Source organism: Pocillopora verrucosa, chromosome 9, assembly GCF_036669915.1.
Source record: "Pocillopora verrucosa isolate sample1 chromosome 9, ASM3666991v2, whole genome shotgun sequence".
In the NCBI taxonomy this organism is placed as follows: domain Eukaryota; kingdom Metazoa; phylum Cnidaria; class Anthozoa; order Scleractinia; family Pocilloporidae; genus Pocillopora; species Pocillopora verrucosa.
The window spans coordinates 12,132,787-12,153,737 of NC_089320.1; the positions used below are offsets into that span (position 1 = coordinate 12,132,787).

The following is a 20,951-nucleotide window of genomic DNA, read 5'->3' on the forward strand; positions in this document are numbered from 1 at the left end:
ATTAAACTTTACAGGAATATCCAGGTAAGAGATACTTAAACAAACCAAACGGCAAATACCAGTCGCGAAGCCAAAACTGTAGTTATCACAACGGCTTATCGGAGTATTGTAAAATATCGCGAGCAGGCCACTTAACTGAGGGGAAAAGATTTAAACGCGTGGTCAACTCGCAAGTAGTTTTAGTTTTGCATCTGATTGGCTTGGAAGGTGGTAGGAGTTTTCGAGACTAATTGCAGAGTGTAGAAAAGGAAAACAAAAGCAGCTCTGCATTTACTCTCGATACTTTACTGTATACTTCTTAATTTCATCTTCAAGATTCTTGAACACAGTTTCTTCTCACAAACAGAACATCAATTCATGCGATCTTTTCCAGCCATTTTTCCACAGCAGTGATGTCAGCCTCTCCCTCTACTTGGCCCTTGGCACTGCACTCTGCAAACTCCACGGTCAGCGGTAACACATGACTGAACTCGAAATCCTTGCCCTTCTTTCCGACATACGCAGCGTCATTGGTTGGGCCGCCATCTTGTCCTTGTAGGGCAGCGGCACGCGTGACGCGAAGTGTGTTGCTAATAAAACAATAAACAGGAACGTCGAGCCGTTAGCTTAATCCATGTAGAGGGAGCAGTTGCCTGGACTCCAGATTGAAACAGAAAGCTTTTAATTCTTTACCAATTTATCCACTACCACAGATTATTTACCCTCACAGAGCCCCACTCCGACTAGAAGTAGAGAGAAGTACAGTTGTACCGGCAAACTAAGAGAGAAAGTTGAGAAAACACTAGAGTGGAGGGGGGGGGGGAAGAGGGTGAAAAGGGGAGGGGGGGGTGGGACTGTAATCGTATAGCATCCTGTTTCCCTCCTCGTAGCTTTCTTCGAAACCTGAGAGAAATTTAAACCTCACCTCATGAATTCTGGAAACTAAAGGAGGTTGGTGCATGTACAAGAAAGTACAATACCTCGTTCTTCAAACAATACTTTGTTTTTTTGCTAAGATCATAGGACCTTTAAAGATGACAGCCATGATGTGATCAATTCTCACAGCTTCACAACCTTTCCCCCAGAAAACATTTTGTTGCCAAAATTAAGACAATCAATCAAGTATCAAATGTAGCAGGTTATACAACACAGAGAGTAAATTATGAAAATATTAGATATTATGCAACCAATGAAATGCAAACACTGAAATGAGGTCAGATTACCACCCAATGCATTGAAGGAGTCAAACCATCAAAAGTGAAAGATTTTTCTTACATTTCCTTTTCCAGCTGAGATTTTATTACACTCTGCGACTTGGCCATTGTAAGGTCTGAAAAGGAAATTTATGAGTCACTACAAAACTACATGCTACAAGCATCATGATTGGTCAAAAACCTATCATTTATTGCACTAGTAAATTAAAAAATAATGAGTTTTGCTTTAAGTTTATCTAAAGAAAACAACTGGCTGCACTTTCTATCAGTTTACCAGTCACATAATAACCAATTTGGAATGTTGGGAGAAAACTTGAAATGTTTTTTTTTGTTTTGTAAAAGGACAGTTACATGAAAAGGTAACCATCTATAAATTGATGGACCAAATCATCTTTGACGAATTTTGTTATGTAAGTATTTTATATCAAAAAGGTTTTATGGAATGTAACGTAAGAAATGATGTTACAAATAGAAGTTGTAGGCAATATTTGAATAAGTTTACTTACAGAAACCCATCAGAATTAATATTGCTGTATCAGTCAGTTTATTGGAAAAAATAAATTCAGGAGATTCCCTGACAAGCTCACCTTGTTTGTTACATACAACCAGGATAGAGGAAGTAGATTTGGATAAATACTTGTCACCAAGAATGTCATACATTATCCTATACAAAGGTCAGACAAGATTTTAAGCTACAACTCAGTACAGACATGATAAAAAAAATGTTGCCTAATATGAAACTCTGCCAGTATTCTGTAAATTGTATCAAATTGTAGTGTTCTTTATTATCACATATATTCTTATGTAATAATGTACATGAAAAAACTATGCACTTCTGGTTGGTTGAAAACAAGTGCATTCTCATGTTACACAAATGCAAAGTTGTAACATGAGTGCAAAGTTGTAACACAAGTACAAGTTACAAATAGCCCACACACGCTTTTAAAATTTTATCTGTCATGACTTTCTGCCATGCTTTTTCATATACATTATTAACAGGTAATAACATGATTTCTCTTGCAATTTGGCGCAATTAGCACTTATAAAATTTTTCAGACTAAAAATAGAGTGCACCATAAGGGCTCCTGCAATTTTATTATCTTTGAAAAATTTACATGACTTGTGCTTATTTACCCTAAATTGGACTCCAAATCATGTTATTACCTATTTTTATTTGAATGATGGGGCATTTAAACATGGTGTTATTTAAGGTGTGAATTGATACTTAGACCATCATAAGCTGCATTAGCAGCTTATTGGCTGAGGATATTTTCTATGTATTAGAAATGGACTGTCTGGAGTTTCTACACCCCAAAAATGATACCTTTCTCAGGCTTGAGTTACATGAAACTGCAGAAGTTTCAAAATTTGAAGTCATAAGGTCACTGCAAGTATGAAAAATCCTTTACTTCATGTGTTTTTAGAAGTCTCCTGCAGCTAAAATTTAGTTTCATAAAAATGTTTCTTTTCTTAAGATGCAAACTTAAATCCAGAAAAAAGAGGTACACAATTCTTAAGCTGAATTTTTTTTAAATATCAATAGAAATAGTGCATACACAAGGTTTTCTTTGAAAAGATGTTTACTCTTACTCATGGCAATGTACAAATTAATGCTTTCTTAACATGTATTAAATATATTATATAGGCAACACTCACTCTGCCACATCTCTTGCTTCTCGTGGAAAGTTGACGCTATCAACAACAAACAAAATCCCTCTGATAAAAACAAATTAAAAACTGTAAGTACCAATTGGTGTTTATTTGAGAAAGTAAAGGTTTTTAATTCAAACTTGCAACACTGCTACATTAAATTCAAGATTCATTAAAGCATGTCAGATTACAATAAAGTATCATCCTGTCAAGTGAGGATTAGAAAGGTCTTGCCTCCAGCCCAAGCCAAGCCAGGAAATTGTGGTGTGTTCTTGGGCAAGAAACTCTTTATCCATAAGTACCATAAGTATTAATGAGTACAACTGCACATCATAAGAAACCTGATGATAAGCTGAGACATGGAGGGAGGGGGGAGGGGTGGGTGGTGGTAGCCTTAGATTGAATGGCAACCAACTAATTAACACTCCAAGTTACTTACTGTTTCAGAAACCAATTGAAAATATATTCTAGGCAAATGGACCACTTAGTACAATTAGGGACAAATATCTATTTATTTATTTATCTGAGATGTGTAAAAAGGGAGGTCCAGTTCAGCTTTAATGCTGGTTCAAATGAGGGCCTATCTAAGCAATAACAATACCAGACCACAACACCAGGAGTTACATATATGTTTCACATATTTAACAAGATGTTTGTGGGATCTTTAAGGTCACCTGCTAAACAGTACAGCAAAGATGCACATTGTTATCCAAGAAGACTACAATGTCTAACCATTTGTGAAATGTCATAGCAAAAAAAAAAAAAAAGGGATCTGAAGACAGCTCTCAAAGTTCTCTAATTGGATGGAAACAAAAGAATTCTTGGTTTGACAATTATTTCATTGTCCATTTTGAGCTTAGTTTTCTTATGTTACATATATCTTCTGAGTCCTTGTTACCTTGTCTGGCTCTTGTATTGTTCTACAAATCTTGACCTCACTCTCTCATGACCAGGTAAATCTATTAGATCCAGTGTCTTGCCACTCTGAGTATAAAATAACAAGAAACATGTTGACGAAGACATATTTAAATGATCAACTTGGAAACAATAGGATTATTTACTTTTACCATTTCTCAGTCGAAGATTTATACCTGAATTTAAAGAAAGTATCCTGGCCCAAACAGTCACTAATTTTCTCTATTAAACCTTCCCACTGGATTTAAGTAAAAAAAATGTCAGTTAAAAAGTATGAGCTAATCTACTTTAACTTGAATGGTGTTGTTGGTGATAATGACCAAGGCTGTAAAAAAGTTGGTCATCAAACAACTGCCACAAAAATTTAGGCTTTGACTGGAAAATTGTTAGCCTGGTTGAACCATTTGACAAGCATCTGTTATCCAGCATAAAAAATCTTCAGCCAAAGGATAAGACCATGTTACCAACTAGTATTTACTGTTAGATACAATTATCTCATTTCTTTTATTTCTATTTGGTTTAAAAATCCCTTCTATACTTTATACTTAGTTATAATGAAAACAAAAGTGACTTTCTAGCTACAATCATGGCAGATTATCATATGCAGTTATCAGACCTGCATGAATGGATCTGTAATTTAAAAAGACACATTTACATGTAAACTTAACTGGGAAAACTTCTTACCTTTCTGCCTTTTACTTTGTAAAGGTTTTTGTTTTCTTTTATTGAAGTGTGTGTCATCACATGTTTTCCACTAGATAGCTGAGAAAAAAAGGGTATAGGTTAATTATTTAATATACATTTTATCTGTATTCTAACATACCCTCTTCAACATAATGAAATATTTTCTAGTTTTAAAAAGGTGCTATGAATGTTTCATGAGTGAAAGGAATTTTTGACTGGAGTGCCCATTATCTATAGCTACGTGATTTACTAATAATCAAACAGAATGTTGACAGCTTTAAATATTGTAAATATTATAACATAAATATACATATAAATATGTAAAATATTGCTGTCGATTTCATATCAATATCAGCTTAATTTGAGCGTTTTTTACATCAGTCCCTGCTCAGGAAAGCAGGCGATGACTATCAATAACCTGAAAAGTTATAACTTTTTGATGACAGAGAAGAGAAGGGTTCAAAATTTTTAGCTTACTCTGCTAAAGAGTAGCGTTTTGCCAGCATCTGTTAGTCCAACGAACAGGATCCCACGTCCTCTAGATCGACTCCTACCAAACAAAAGGTAAAGGACTGCAAGAGAAAAAAAAATGAGAATTACCTCTAGTTTCTCCGGGATAGAATTCAAGGAAAATAAATTGAAATAATCAACCTGTGTTTTCACAAACACGATTTTTTCTCTTTTTCAGTCTCCGAAAGTTATTGTTTGATTTCAGCAACACTAAGTAGCCGGTTGCCTGTCATTAAGAAAATTATCCTGAATTTCAGTGAACTCAGCTTGCTTAATGCTTTCCCTTTTATATATATATTGATATAGATCAACGAACCGATCAATGAAGGGAAACTGATCATAAAGCACACGTCATTGATCTGATAGGCGACATTAGGTTCCACATAAAATCAATCCACAAAGCTAATCGATAACAGCAAATGAATAACTTAGAAGCGAAACCTGTAGTCAAAACGACAATGAAGACAGCGATAAGAACACCATACGATGTTCCATTGGGGCTTTTGAAAAGATCGATGATAAGTGAACGTGTCGCCATGTTGAAACTAACAAAACATTGTGAGCCCACGGTACGGAAGTTGATCCCAAATGATGTCGTTTAAGCCGCACTGTATTCTCCTGTTGCACTCCATAAAAAGACCAAGCGTAGGTAACGCCAGTGTGAGAAAAATAATATCCGTTTTTCAAAGAAGATCGGTGGTAATGAATATGAGACTTACGCAACAAGAATAGCATTGAAAATTTTTCAGACGCCAGGATTAAGTTGTCAAATAGGGAACATAATCTTTGAAGTAGAATCACAATTATTTTCTTTGCAGGGGAGGGGTGGGGGCTATACTGGTTGTAAAATGGTCATCAGATAAAGAATTCTGGGCTTCAACTATATGAAGGTCTGGAAAATCAAAGATTGGTTAGTTGGTGAAAGAAGACCACTTTTAGTTAGACTCATTGGGAGTTTGAGAAAAAAGGAACTCTATTGTATTACAGTGCTGCAAACATACATGAGAGACAAAGAATTCTATTGTATTACAGTGCTGCAAGCATATGGCATCTGAAACCTCCATTTTTACAAGTACTCTTTGATGAACGTAAGTCAATGTACTATAATTAATTTACTTATCAAAGTATTGTATTATTATTTAACATTGATACAATCTTCAACAATTTCAAACAGTTTATAGTGATTTCCACTTCGTCTAGCTATATCTAGTGCTGTTTCATTCTGCATGTTTAGGAGGCTGGCATCCAGCCATCTGTTGCACAGCAGCAATTGCAATGTTGAAGTTCCACCAACCCCACTTGCTGCAAAATGAAGGGGTGTCTGCTTGCCGTTGGTTTGTGAATTTATATCAGCACCATTTTGCAAAAGTAAAGATGCCACCTTAGTCTTCCCTGTGAACAAGAGGAGAAGAATAGATCAAGCAAGTATCAAGCAAGCACCAATTCCATCAAAATGCTAAAAGAATAATAACTTATAACAGGTTATTCCAAACACTTTTTGGATTCTACACTTACAAGTTAAGTCATGAGTTTAGAAGAGTGATGCATACATTTTTTGATTGAGGGTATACAAACGCCCTTTGCAGGACATGTAATACAATGCATTGGTGTAATTTTTCCCAGCGCACCTCCAGCTCAAATTGCACAAAATTTCATACAGTAAATGAGAAATCTCAAGATTTGATCAAAGAGCATAAAGAAAAGAACAGCCCATGAACCAACTAAAACCAAGCATTTTCTAAAAGACAGTCATTTGAGACTGGATGATCCCTAAAATAATTCCGTTACAACTTGCAATGCATGAAGCTCATATTCACCCCATCTGCATGCACAGTGCAATGGTTGCCATCCATCCTCTGTTCTAGCCTGAACATCAGCTCCTCTTTGCAAGAAAACTTTAACCACGTCCAAATGTCCATTGTAACAAGCTCTGTGAAGCGGCGAGTAACCGTCGCTATCCCTACAGTTAATAAGAGATGGGTCTTGATCTAATATTCTCTCTACGTGATCAACCATTCCATTTTCAGCGCACTCAAGAAGAACCTCAGGTACCGGTGTAAGCTCCCGGTCCGATTTTTCTTCTTCGATTTTTGTTAAAGTGTTTGAATTATTAGCTTCTTGTTCTTCATCAACGAGAATACTTGATGCGGGAAGGAAGTCTATAACATCAGGTTTTTCAGCTTTCACTTGGTTTTCCCCTAAGTTTCTGGCGTGACGAATATCTTCCTCAAGGGATGAATCTAGGGACGGAAACTCATCTGCCATCGTCAATTTCACCTGCAGTCAATTTAATACACGACAATTTTGTTATATTAGGCTGTTAATTTGTAAGTATTCCATTTCATTTTCCAAATTTTTCACTTCTCCTACACAATATTATTACATAATATTATTTCGCGATCTCGTCCACCATGTTGAAATACCCTAAAGGAATCCCCACAATGCCTTACGCACCAACATCGTAAAGAACGCCTGGCAGAAATTGCGTGTTCAGGGAAACAAACTTATTATGAAACATTCGCTTTGTTTTCAAATTTTTTGTTGATAATTTAGCTGGTCAAGAGCACCAGCATTGAACTGTCATGTCTAGAATTCTCCTTTGTTTTCCAATTTTTAGTATATTTTTCCTTTTTGGCCATCAAGAAAGCATTCCTGCTGGTCATTTGCAGCCGTTAGGTTCGCACCGACCGTCAGAAGGAAAGATAAAGTCAATAGATTTTATCCCAAGTCCTAAAGATTTCTTCGAAGAATATGCATCAATTAGCCGACCAGTCATTTTCAAGGGAGCCGCAAAATTGTCTCCAGGATTCAGTCTGTGGACAGATAATTACATACGGTAAGATTTAAAAAATTTTAAAACTTCTTATACTTCTCATGCCAGGCTATATATGCAGGAGTTTATTTGTTGAAGCTGGTGCTTATTTGGTGATTGCTTACCTTTTTAAAGTCAATATTGAAGATTTTCCACCACGTACCCGCGACAGGTTACTTCAAAATCTTAAAGATAAAAGGGACGGTGGAAAATATTAGCTAGAAATTTACATGGGATTGGTACATTAAAGGATCATAGTTCGTGATTTTTCAGATTTATTGACAGTTGTCATGTAGACCTTTAACATAGTCTACCATTTACTTTGTGCGTGATAGTAAGCATGAATAAAGAGAGACATGTAATCAATCTTGTTTTCATGGAGTGGCTTTTCATTTATAAAGGAGTTCATGCTAAATTCTTAATCAAAATCTCAGTGCTTATTAAGATGTCAATTGATATCATAGTTGAAATCTTGAATCACTCAAAATCAATATTTAGAGCTAAAAATTTCATAGAACTGGTTTTCCAGCTGTCAAAAGTAAACATTATGGTTTAATGGCCTCAAAGAACCAAAGCAAAATATGCATATTTTTAACAGAGATCTTCTAATCAGTTAATAAGTTAGTGCCAAGTCAGCTACAATGCACATGTAACTATGTAAAAAAAAATCACAAATAAAACATGTAGTTATATATTTCTTAACTTCACCATACAGAAACAATCAAAATAAATAGGAAAATGACAAAGAAAATGACCAAAAATGGCAGGGACACTGCAACAGCATAGCCAAATACAGCAGGCCAGTTTTATTGCCTGGGTGAGAGTAGCCCTGATAAGGAATGTTAAATTTTGCAAAGTAACTGACATTTGACAATTTCAGAGGCATCACTGATAAAACGTCACTGTCTCAAACAACAGCCCATTTCAGGAATGATTTTTCCTGGACTATTGGACCAAATGATATATTTGCTATTGAGTGAGAGCCAGGTCAAGATGACTTGATATAGGTCACATTCTTTTTTTGCAGACGAAGTCAAGGTCTATAAAAATGTAAAAATGGAGGTGAATTAAGAGGCTAATATCCAGCCATCTTTATCAATCAAGCTTGGTCAATGAATTATTTATTGTATAGCAAAAGTATTTTGCTTAATTATGAATCAAGAATGACATGTTATTTTAAGAGCCAGGGAAAGAAAATCAACTGTTGCAGCACAAGAGTTGTTTTATTAATGTTAAATTTTGTTTTACTTTTTTTCTGCCATGTTTGTGACTCTATTGCATATTGTCCACAAACTCTGTAAATCCTCAGCCAACATCTTGTTTTCTTGTACAAGATCAAAGCAGGCAAACTGGATCAGGCAAGATGGGCCTATGTTGCCTGCTCAGATCACCAATCAGAACATAGTATTCATATTGTTCACAAGCACTGCCAGTTGTATAATAACAGCAACTTAACTTCAGGGTTTAAACTATTAACTTTAAACATAAGTAAGTAATATATTAATATTCAACAGCTTAGAGTGTCCACAAATAATGTTTACAAAAAGAAAATCTTTATCTGTATGAATTTTGTCTAAAAGAGTGAGATATGTTTGTGTCTCTTACCCTAGTATTTTAATTTATTTCATGTGTACTGTCTGCTGGCTTCTTAATTTTTTCAAACTCTTAAGTTGTTTTAAGAAGTCAATACCTTTTTTTACCTCAGTCTAAATAAATGCAGCTACTGTTATTGTGCTTGTGTTTGGATATGAAAATTGAAGTTGCTGGTGAGGACTTGCAAAATATGATCTCCAAGAAATCAGAGTTTGTGACTGTTATTGACAGTATGAAGTATATTTTTATCAGATGATTTTTTATTTTACAGGGAAAAGTATGGCAGTGTAACTGTACGAGTGGATTATGGTAAAAAAGAAAACAGAAATAGACCAGCTGATGATCTAACGCTTTCTGAATTCTTGGCAATATACAATGATTCAGATAGATACTTGGTGGATACCTTGCCTAAAGAAATGTGGGATGAATTTTTCCTTCCAAACTGCCTGTTATGTGGAGGATTTACTACCAGACTTCAAGTAAGAAATGATTGATACCACTCACTTGTCATGACTTTAAACTGGCTTATTACTCTCTTTTGTGGTTGGTTGGGGATGCATACTGCTTGAGGGATGACTGGTTTTTTTTGTCTCCATAGTAGAATGTTAAAGAAAGAAAGAATGTTTTACCCTCTTTACTTCTTATGGGACAGTTGCCGGGTTGTCTCAGTCTAAAATGGCAAATTTAAAGTAATTATCAAAATTAAAATGAATAATCCACCAAGGATGTAAGAAGCCTGGTTTATACCTCACATATAAAATAACTAACTTAAAAAGGTGATCTTCTCACTTGCTATTAACTCTATTAACACCCTATTATTTATCCAAAGGTTCTACATAATTTGCCAATTTTTTCCTGATTTAAATTTTTCAAACATTTTTAACATTTTAGGATGCAGTAATGTGGTTTAGCAGTGGAGGTTCAAAATCTTTTCTTCACATGGATACCGTGGATAATGTTAACTGTATGATCAGTGGAGTAAAGGAGTGGTTTATAGTTGACCTGGTAAGAATTTTCAATTAATATTGGTTAATTTCAGTCATTTGCCTGACAAGGAGCACTTTCACATGAAGATTGAAAAGAGGTAGAAATCAATCTGAAAATAATGTGTTATCTATTGATCAAAATACATCACTCTATAGATGGTTAATATTTTGTGATGGGCAAGGGCTTTGTATTCTGAATGAGTGTTGAGGTGCCATAATGGATCAATAAGTTCAAGGACCAGAGAGCCTTGAGTGAGGCAAGGGAGGTGGGAGGGGGGGAATGACCAACTACTGGTGGGGTAGAGGTTTGTTTGTTTGTTTGTTTTTAATCACTTAATGCATTGCCACTACCTTTTCCTCTCTGAGTTTTCATTGATCTTTCTCCAATAAGGTGGCTTCAGTACTCAATCAGAATATCAAGAACTTCCTCATCAGAATATATGCCAGCTATATAGAGCTGGAGCTTAAAACTTTATATAATATTATATATATATTTATACAAAAGTAGTGTGGTTTATGTGTTGTTTCTAACAGTATTTGAGTCTTAGGAGAAACATGTTAGCTGGGCTCCTATAGAAACTCCCTCTAAAAAGGAAACATTGAATGGATTTAGGAGGCCGTATCATTGATGCCCATAGCATCTGTTGAAAACTGGTGTTCAGTGGGTATATGCAAAGCATGTCAATTAAATTTATTCTATTTCTCCTTTTCCTTTTCTTCCCACAACTTGTTTTTGCATTTGATCTCATTTCGTTGGTTGGGATTTTGAAACTCACAGGTGGCACATCATTTCTGACTTATGTTTTACTAATTTTGAGAAATGAGTGTTTGTCTAATTGAAACTTTCAGGAACACAGCAAATTAATTGATATGGACCATGGAGAGGGTGATTACTGCAGTGTTAATGTTGATCAAGTAGACATGTTCAAGTATCCAAGTTTGCAAAATCTTCCATGGTGGTCAGCACATCTGGAGCCAGGGGACTGTCTTTTTATACCATATGGGTGAGAAGTTTCTTCCATGCCATGATACTGAGTCTACTTCCCAAAAAGTTGTTTGCTTTCAGGCCTTGAATCTAACCAAGTCAAGTAATGTCACTGATCAGCCTCTTGGAACTGGGTGTGTTTCTAAAACCACAGTTTTCAACAGGGTGTTAATGTTGTGACACATATGGTTTACATTTGAAATTCTATCATTTTTTTCTTGATCCTAAATCAACTTTTCAACCTGATGAGTATTAATATGACATGGCAAGATTGATACAGAATATTCTATGATTATTTTTCTGTCTTTGATAGGCCACTATCGGGCAGTGAGATTTACAGATAGCATGTGACTTGTCCAAAAGCAGGGTCAGAATGTTATAGCATTCTTCTCATCCAAAGATCTTCCAGGTGCTTCCTCAGGATTTGAATCTGACCTGTTCAGTTTTTCTGCTCCCCTACCTCACACTTGAAATTTCTAGTAACATTCCTGCCTTCATTTGTATATTTAGCTGGCAGATTTTTATTTGTTTGTTGTAGCCTTTTTCACAGTGCAGATGTCTGCAACTTGGATGACTTCTTGTCCTGAGTTTTTTGAATCTATAACTTTTTTTTAGATGGGCTCATCAAGTAACATCATTGTTTCGAAACATTGCTGTGAACATTTGGTGGACACCATTCAGCAGATTTAACTCAACAGACTGTGAAGGTAAAAACAGATGTGCTGTAAACTGTAGTGATGGATACTTTGCCCAAAAAATCAAGTGTTTTCATGATTGTGTTACTTTTGGAATAGAATTGAAATGATGCCAACAAATTAAAATCTCAAAGTAACTTGTGAGCCAAAGAAAACAAAAGAGAAAAAGAATTGAAGGTAGCCATGAGCAGTTTACAAATAGCCCTAACATAGGATAGCTATGCCTGTGTTTTTCTTTTGACTCCAAATGATGGGTTCACACATTTATACCATGTTATAATTTATATACTTCACAACTATGAAGTATGTAAATCCTCTCTGTTCTTTCCTTCACCAACAGTAAATTCAGAAAATGGAGATTCATCAAAAGCAAAGTTGAGTAACTTTAAGTTCACAACAGGAGAGCAGCTAAGGTGTGTAAAAACTGTTTCCCAAGGAGAGGGAAAACTCCTTGGAAAAGAGAAACAATCTCCTCCGTGGTAGATACCCCCATGAAATGATTCCTCTCAAATTGACCTGACAGACTAAACAGCATTTCCTGTCACTATTCCTTTTAAAACTAGTTCTATTTAGCCCTTAGCATCCTAAGAAATAACAAAATATGCAATAGTCTCCCCTGAGTGAGATAACCAGCATTTCCATCCATTTCCATTGTCTCTTTACTTAGATGTAGTTAGTATATTGGGTTAATTGTCTTACAAATATATTCCCTGTTCAGTAATAGCAAGATCACAGATGAGTAAAAAAAAAAAAAATGGCATACTAAGGGCAGCTGAGGGTGTCACTGATTTTCTTGTCACATTTTGCTATCCTAAAATATCAGTTAGAGGATTATAAGTTGATCCAATACCAAATTCTCCAAACTAACATCACAAGAACTGTATGTCAGACAGTAGGGAGAATTACTAATGAGATCTTGGCAGTTAAAGGGTTAATTCAGCCTAACATATAAATTGCACCAGCAGATCTTTAAGATAACTAGTAATAGAATGAGTAATGCTATCTTTCGTTTTGAAAAGGGAAAAAGAGAATGGAAAAGAGAGGGAAAGTGGGACATTAAAAGAATTTGAATTTGAATTGTCAAGTTTTACAAATTTGGGCTGAATGTAACCCCAAGTTAAGCAGTACCATAAGTTAGTCTACTGCTTACTGCATTGCAGATTTATGCTTCTTAAAGTGATAAAAGAACACAATGGAATCATGACATAGATGTTATCAATCCTTTGATTGGGGTAAGTACACTAACCGGTTTTCGTTTGGCTTTGGCTTTTTTTCGGTTCAGTGAATGGCCTTAACCAACCGCAACACCCTCTCAACCATCAGATCATATTACATTAACTAAAACATGTCCCGACTGTGATCACTGGTCGTTTTCATACTTTTTTTTCTTTTTACTTCCCACTGTCCCTTTGTTTTAGGTTCTGTTCTTTCGACTAGCCTTTGCAGTGGCTCGCAAACTTTGTCTCTTTGTTAAGCTTAGTTTTACGATGCCGTGTCCTAACGACCGTTGTTTTATCAATGCCGTGCCTACTGAGCATATAAAGACTTTTTTTTGTATTGGACTGTCCTTTATCTTTTGATATTCCTCTAGGGAGCACCACTGGAAAGACTCATAACAAAAACGGTAAATCATAATAATAAGCTTCCAAAAGCGCAGCAATTTTTTTTACCATAACCTTTTTGATGGTCTTCCAAAAGATTATTCAGTATTTGGCATTTAGTAATGAGGCTTTCATACAAACACTTCGTGACCGTTTTTATACACATTTGCGAACTTATTACAGAATCTGCAATCGCTTCTATTAACCTCAATTTCCCCTGTTGTCTCATGCATCGGGTTTTCGCTACTTGATACAGACCAGGATGGTTCCTAACAGAAGATCCCGTCATTTCCGTACCTGCCGACGCTGGTAGATTGAGGCTTCGGGGCAAACGTTGCCTGGAGAGGTAAGGACAGGGAAATGAGTATTTTGATTTATCTTTGATCAGCAACTATTTGCGACGGTGTCATTTAAAAAGCGCAGGAATCACATTCCGTTCTCGCTACAACGGCGTGGAAACTCTATCTCTTTGGATCTTTTCCACGAAATTCAGGACTCCTTTGAAACAGCAAAACCAGAGTCTTTATCTTGGTAATCCGATAAGGGTTTTTTTCAGCAAACTGTATTAGAGAACTTAAGGGGAACGATTTTATAAGGAAAGTGTGGTGATGCGTTGGTGGGGGACTAAAAACGAGTTGATAATGTAAATTTGACCTCCGTAAGTAGAGTTTCTGCATATGACATTTCGAGCGTTAGCCTTTTGGCAAAGCGAAATCTACATTATCAGCTCAGTTTGTAAAACCACATTATCTTGTGTTTTTTTGAGCTGCATGATGAGTAATTTTTAAATAGTACATGTATTTTGATCCGTTTCCATCAATGGTCCCATTGTAATGTGATTTCTTTGGTGTTGTTTTTGTACTCTTTATTATTGGTGTAGAAAACTCATGCAATCTCCCTACATGCCCCAGCCAACACTGAAAGTCTGAAAAGAAAAAAAAATAGGACTTGACCACTTTGATGTTTCCCCGCACTTGAACCAGCTACTTTATTTTTCTCTGAGGTCTCATTGGCTCGTTTCGCAAATTTGTCTTTGGCTCTGATTTGCCCTTTGTCATTACTTCTCAGGTAATATCCGTGGCGAATCTCGGCGACGTGTACGATAGAGTTACTACACTATTACAATTCTGTTGAGAAGCAGCCTCCTTTTGTCGGAGAGGTCCTCTTGAGAGACGAGAAAACCTTGGAAGATTTTAACAAATTTCTTGGACAACATTCGGAATCAACTGGACAAGTCCTGTGAGAGATTTTATACAGTAAGACTTGATGATGTTTTACAAAGTCACAAGACCGAATCACAGGGCAAACATAATGAACTATAGGCCTAAAGCACCTTGTAGTCTTTCTGTATTTTTCTCAGTTTTTTCGTCCCGGGCTGAATCAGTGCACATAGTAGCGCTGGTAAATTGCCGGATTTAGCAATGTGATGTGGCGAGGTTTTCGGTAAACGCACGCGGAAGTTAGAACGATACTTGTTTTTTTCTAATTGTAATTACTTTGAAATGGAAACCCCTTTGTTACTTGTTGTCTAAACCTAGTTCTTCTGTGCGCTTTTACCGCGTCATTTTACGCTGCGTCGTTTCCTTGCTGTTCTGCACATTATTTTTTCGAATAAAAATGTCTACATAGATTTGGTTTTTCTTTAGTATGCCCTCCGATTTGCTATAGAAACTGTGCGCTAATAGATGGTCAGCAACTTCTGGAAAGGTTTCTCAACCAATTAGGTGAAACACTAAAATACCCACGACTGGCCAGCTTTCGTTTTCCCCCCGCTTCAGCCTGGTTGCTTGTTTTCTTTCTTTTTGACCTCTCATTTTGCTCCTTTGTAATATTTTCCTTTGCTCTAATATTGCCGATGACTTTGTTTTTGTTTTACGACCGCGCTCGAGTTGGCTCTTCGAAATTCCTTTTCCCACCAGTCCGTTTCAGCCCTATACCTTCCTTTTATGAAATTCGTCCATACAAGAACGAAACATAACCTGTTCGAGATTCAGTAATTTTAATATTTCTTTATTTCAGGGTACTGGCTACGTTTATACATCATTATAATCTTTTTTTTTTGTTTGGTTCTAGTAATTTCCATATGATTCTACTTCGTATCACAAATCGTCGTTTCTGTCCCTATCATATCTCTTTTGGGGACTTAAATACAATACATACCTTCATTTTATTTTAAACAAATATTTACAATGTTAGCTTAAACCTTGTTGTTTACAGTCGTAGAAGATATTTATATGAATTTCACTGCGTGAAATTTTGAAGTCTGACTATATATTTACTATTTAATTACAGTAGTTGCAGTAAGTAAAACAGAGAGTCGAGGGCAGAACTGTGGAACTTGGTGTTGTATGTCAATCTACTCTCTCCCTACAAACCGGTTAACTTATACCGGCTTTTTGCCGTTTCGTTTTTGCGACTGAACTAATAATTCTCCGTTAACCTGTGCTGCTCAAAGATATTTTGAGATCCTGTTTTAGGACGCGTCTGCAGGTAAGTGATATAAAGTCAAAGCTATAATCATTCTACCTCTCGTTCCTTATGAAGAACAGAAAGCCTCGAGGGGCTACTTTACGATTTCGTGTGGTAAATCTCCACTATCGTGTCTGCAACATATTTATCAAGCGCCGATCTCAGTGATAAGCGCGTAAATAGGCGTTTTGTTTTTCTTTAGCTCTGTCTGGTACAACGATAGAAAGACGTCAATATGAAAGCAAGTAATGAAGTTTTCGTCTATATGCCGCCCGTCAATGGCATATACCCGCAAAAAATAATTGACGGCGAGTAACTCTCCCACTTAAGTTGAAAATGAATACAAGATTGTAAAATGCCAGTGCCAGAAGCAAGGGGCAAAGAAACACGATCGACACGCAGATGAGGTGACAGCTCACACTAAGGGAGAAGTGCAATGATACTCCAATATTCCCGCGAATTTCGGATGATTAGTCGCAATTGGCGCATCAAATGGGGATGGCTCCGTGTTTTTTTTTTTTCCAGGCCTCTGACTTTTTTTTTTTTTTTTGATCTGGCGGCGGAAGGATCCCTGGTCTGTTTCACAAATCATCGTGTTCTTACTATATAGAACCATCCACAACACCACGATTTCTAATACCCAAGTCTCTCTCCGAGCGGTTTTACCTCATTTTTGACCGCCAATGTCCTTAACGAAACAACTCGATCCATTAATATGTTGTTTAGAAGAGTCTGTCATCGTTTTTTTTCCTTGGCTAAATTATTCACCGTTCATCCTCCTTCGGTTATCCTTATCATAATCTTGTTGACAGCTTCGGTCGCTTATTTACTTGTGATCGTATTGCTCCACGCCGATAGCCATGCTTTGAGCTGGTTCCGCACGACTTCGCAACGCATCCATCCTACTTCTAGCGTGTCCGCTGTTTTTTTTTTTTTTTTTTTTGCCGACAAATGAGTTAACATTCGCTTGAACTCGTTCCGCATAGCTCTATATCAACTGCTGAGTAATATTGCGCGGGTGGATTTAGCCGCCACTGTTTCGCCAGCCTGGCAAGCAATTAAACCCAGATGAATAACTAACCACTTGTGTGGGTGGATAGGCGCGGAAAAACAATTTGGAACATGCCGGTAGCGATGGTGCTAGCGAGGTCGCCAACAAAACACAAACATACCCACGACTACTAACACTGTCCGTAATATAGCATTTTGTTGCTATTTCGTTCCGCTTTTTTTCTTCATCGGCTAATGGTCTGTGTGTTGTCATCTATCTCTTATGCAAACGAATTAGCTCGCTTTCGACCTATGATATATCATTATATACACAACTATCATCGACAACCAACTAGGAAAATAGCGAAGCGGAAATACTGCTAATCCCCCATGGAAGGGGGTGGGGGGGTGCGGACGTACAATTTTTGAGAGTCCCTTTCGCCTGACCAGTTAGGCTTGCAGACGAGGTTGGTAATGTTCGTCATTGATATATCTCTCCCCAGCCCACCAAGGGCGCCGCGGTACCCAGAATATGGAATGTGTAGCCTAGGTGAATCGAGAATGAGCCATAATGCCCATGTTTCTGCGTGAAGGTTTCTTTATGCTCTATACTGGAAAGAGGCTTTGAAACTGGCCCGAGTTTAAAGCTTGCGTACTAAGACTGATTAGAAACACAAGTCATGCACTGGAGAACGGTTGGAGGAGACAGTGAACTCACAGGCCCCCCCCATAGAAACTGAGAGTAAGCGTAACACAGAGCGTTTCCCATCTTTCCACTGCTGGCGTGGCATGCTGCCTGCCTAGTAGAGGGGAGAGACCGCAAAAAATCCCTGCGAAATGAGATATGGAAACTGTTAGTTTGTGCTCGAAAGAGGAATAAGTCACCCTTTTGTTTCGTTCATAAAATAGTAGAGTAGTCGCAACACTTAATTTTAGTACGCCATAATCCCATTTCCCATTAGAAAATGCAGACGTACGCGTACTAGAATTAGGGCCGGCTTCAATTCCAGGGCAGCTTACAAAGCATTCCTGCCTATCATTAGGAGCCTTTATCTCTGAACTATATCACAACTCTACTGACGGACGATACCGTTGTAGCATATACTCAATAGACCACACAAATTTTCGAATCACGATCCAATAATGGGTGCCTAAGCCCTTTATACTAGACAACCGCGCCACTTTGCGAAGCATGCATATCATTTGTTCGCGTAATTGTGTGTGTGTGTTTTTTGTGTGTGTAGATGTAGTTGTTTTGGGTATTGATTGACCAGTCTGACATCAACGTATAAATACACGATGAACGTCCATCTGACCCACAACAAACGATATACTCAAATGAGCTTTTCAATTTTTGCAGGTGATGGCATCGTCATCAGTCATTGTAAAGTTTGCCCACGCCACCAAGGGCAGGGTTGGATCTCGGTTAGTGAGGGACTTCGTAAAAGATGCGTAGGGGACCGCCAATTCCCTCGCGCGCTTGACTTCTTTTTCGCGCGTCATTCGACGCCGTCACACCGGACACAAGCAGTCATGTTTGACCTCCGAACCATTCGGCCGCTGTCCTTCATAGAACAGCCTACTCGAACTTAAGAAGTGCTGGTTGCACCAACGAGAGCGGTCCTTAGGTCAGAGAGTTTGTGATTCAGAAGCACAATGTAGAAGGATACGATTCAGTGAAAATCAAACCATAGGAGTTAGATGGTATGCAATAAGTTTTTGAGGAAAAACCGAACGTACACTTTTGAATCTATTGCAACGGTTAAGTGCAGATGCTTAGGATTGGCCTTGTGATTGCTGGATTCTACTGCCTTTTAGCTTGCCACTTCCAACAATTCAGTCGTAATATGAGGCGCCTGCAGGCTACCGGAGGAAATGAAGATGGACTTAATTTTTCCCGACTCTGTTATGAATGTAGTTATCTTACTAGGCTGACTGCCTATTCGATTTCCTGATCTTCCGTTTTGCTGCCTTGTCCGCTGCAGACCCTTTCCGCGACATCCGACTGACCAACTCTCCTACTTCAAAATGGCCGCGTTACGTACGCGTTACGATGTCGTTGACTAAACGCCCTGATCTAGCTGACGTCGGACTTATGAAACTAATCCGATATCATACCAGACAGTAAGCGCGAGTCTTAAAATGAAAAACAAACACAAAAGAAATGTTTGTAGTAAAGTGCAACAATTTTTCAAAACTATTCTTCAGAATGATGGCAGATATTTTCAACTGAAGTTATTTTTGTTTAAGGTTGGTTTTCAAGGGACGATTTGTGATAAGGTGAGGACGAAGATAGAGCAGAATTGTGCAAAATGTGTACGTGAAAGCCCTCGAGGCGTGAACGTGAGCTCGGAAATCCTGAAACTGTTATACACCATTTTAAGTCTAAAGGTCACCAGGTAATTTTTTATGGCCGATTCTTTACTAAACGTTCCAGAGTTTTAATTAATTATTTTCCTTGAGAAAGTCAAGAGGAAGCTGCTCAAGATTTAAAAAAGCAAAATAACAGGTTTTGTTTGTAAGAATGTTGAAAAAAAAAGTTAATTTCCTTTTGTTTACATATAAAAGAAAAGACGTATGATTTATATCGATAGACAGGGCACAGGTCACGAAACTCTATTCAGTCAGATAAATTAAAATAAGAAGGATCTGATATCTAAACACTACTGTTTGTATTCAACCTTTTTGAATTTCGTACAATTATTTACTTAGAGTGAAAGATAATATTTACTAATGCCAATTATCAGACGGAAGCCAAGCGGCAGCGTGGGGTTCTAATCTGGAAAATGTCCTTGCTGCGAAACAGAACATCGGAAATATGACTAATGAATTTCATCACAATAAAAACTAACCATTGTAGATCATTAATAAATTTAAATATTTTTATATTTTGTCCAAAAGCTATGATAGTGAGTAATCTCCATAATGAAAAATATTGATTTAATTAATGGAGGTAATTTTTAGAATCTAAATTCAGAATGTAAGGAATTTTAATATTTTTTCGTAATTGACTGATGTAGTTTGCGTGCCGTTTTCTTTGTAAATAATGCACTATCTTTACAGAATAGTTTAGTACACCTGAATACGGGGTTGAAAAAAATTATGTTAGCATAAGAAATTTTGGTTTTGCGGCTTAATTGATTGAGCAGGTATATTATTCAAGTGTTTACTAGCTCTGCATGCAAATTATTGCGCCTCTTTTGTAATTCGAAGAACAAATAATTAACTTCTCGATTAGACATGTGACGAAAAATTTTGCCATCATTAGTTAACCCTTTAAGACCTACCCTTTCTGTTTCACTCACCTACGATCAGATCTCCCAAGGCAGGCTCCCATAAAACTTAAACATGGACGAATTTCGTCGCTTTTTAACGCAATACACAGAAGCACCAAAGAATTCCCAATAACAATCACTACCGTCAGCCACGTCCAAAATACGACTTGGAATGCTTGCCAACCTTTCGATGCCGGTTCGTTCGACCCGATTGTTTTAATTTGTTCCGTTACATCGTTCTCATGGGCTTCGAATTGAGCCATAGTTGACCCGCAAAGACAGATCACAAAAATGACAAATTTTCAACGAGTCACAACACTTGATGATCGATGTGTAATGCGAGATTCGATTCACGTTCACCGAAGCGAAGATGGTTATTCACAGCCGGCGGAAATACCTTGATAAAAGCGACGACTGTTTCGTGACGTCATCCGTGACACCTTTTGCTTTAATCGAAAGCGCGCGCGACGTTGTCAGAGGACAAGAGCGTAACTGAAAATTAAAATTCCATTGTGTACTTTTTCCCCAGCCAAAATTGTTCTTTAAATTGAAATTTGTTCTCTTTCATTCAGATTATACCCTAGCTCAAAAGA

The 20,951-nt window shown here is 37.2% G+C and overlaps 3 protein-coding genes and 1 pseudogene across 3 annotated transcripts in view; 1 reads left to right on the forward strand and 3 right to left on the reverse strand.

Annotated features, from left to right (window-relative positions):
• LOC131797081 (signal recognition particle receptor subunit beta) overlaps nt 1-5,507 on the reverse strand; it is a 5,578-nt gene extending 71 nt beyond the window's left edge. Inside the window, exons 1-8 of the mRNA XM_059114695.2 lie at nt 5,394-5,507; nt 4,920-5,014; nt 4,443-4,520; nt 3,742-3,827; nt 2,850-2,909; nt 1,781-1,857; nt 1,255-1,309; nt 1-569 (exon numbers count right to left, since the gene is read on the reverse strand). The exon at nt 1-569 is cut by the window's left edge and continues 71 nt beyond it. Of these exons, the coding sequence (XP_058970678.2) occupies nt 356-569; nt 1,255-1,309; nt 1,781-1,857; nt 2,850-2,909; nt 3,742-3,827; nt 4,443-4,520; nt 4,920-5,014; nt 5,394-5,490 (762 nt within the window). The 5' untranslated portion in view covers nt 5,491-5,507 and the 3' untranslated portion in view covers nt 1-355. The remainder of the gene's footprint in view (nt 570-1,254; nt 1,310-1,780; nt 1,858-2,849; nt 2,910-3,741; nt 3,828-4,442; nt 4,521-4,919; nt 5,015-5,393) is intronic.
• Nucleotides 5,508-5,731: 224 nt separating this feature from the next.
• On the reverse strand, nt 5,732-7,366 carry LOC131797076 (ankyrin repeat domain-containing protein 49). The gene is made up of 2 exons (XM_059114690.2): nt 6,770-7,366; nt 5,732-6,344 (listed from the first exon to the last, which is right to left on the reverse strand). The coding sequence occupies exons 1-2, from the start codon at nt 7,215-7,217 to the stop codon at nt 6,088-6,090; spliced, it is 705 nt and encodes a 234-aa protein (XP_058970673.1). The 5' UTR covers nt 7,218-7,366; the 3' UTR covers nt 5,732-6,087.
• A 68-nt stretch (nt 7,367-7,434) lies between these two features.
• Nucleotides 7,435-13,256, forward strand: LOC131797077 (bifunctional peptidase and arginyl-hydroxylase JMJD5). The gene is made up of 7 exons (XM_066172164.1): nt 7,435-7,788; nt 9,629-9,836; nt 10,249-10,362; nt 11,193-11,347; nt 11,944-12,035; nt 12,364-12,436; nt 13,184-13,256. Exons 1-7 carry the CDS (start codon nt 7,535-7,537, stop codon nt 13,230-13,232), a joined length of 945 nt encoding a protein of 314 aa, XP_066028261.1. The 5' UTR covers nt 7,435-7,534; the 3' UTR covers nt 13,233-13,256.
• A 3,608-nt stretch (nt 13,257-16,864) lies between these two features.
• LOC131797075 (uncharacterized) lies at nt 16,865-20,728 on the reverse strand (annotated as a pseudogene).
• Between the last annotated feature and the right edge of the window lie 223 nt (nt 20,729-20,951).

What these genes read in the sequence shown, in the direction of transcription:
- LOC131797076 (XM_059114690.2), bottom strand. Translation starts at nt 7,217, where the DNA reads ATGGCAGATGAGTTTCCGTCCCTAGATTCATCCCTTGAGGAAGATATT. An exon ending in GCACTGTGCATGCAGATGGG is followed by an intron (nt 6,345 to 6,769) that starts GTGAATATGAGC and finishes TCTTGTTCACAG; the next exon opens with GGAAGACTAAGGTGGCATCT.
- LOC131797077 (XM_066172164.1), top strand. Translation starts at nt 7,535, where the DNA reads ATGTCTAGAATTCTCCTTTGTTTTCCAATTTTTAGTATATTTTTCCTT. An exon ending in TGGACAGATAATTACATACG is followed by an intron (nt 7,789 to 9,628) that starts GTAAGATTTAAA and finishes TTTATTTTACAG; the next exon opens with GGAAAAGTATGGCAGTGTAA. An exon ending in GATTTACTACCAGACTTCAA is followed by an intron (nt 9,837 to 10,248) that starts GTAAGAAATGAT and finishes TTAACATTTTAG; the next exon opens with GATGCAGTAATGTGGTTTAG.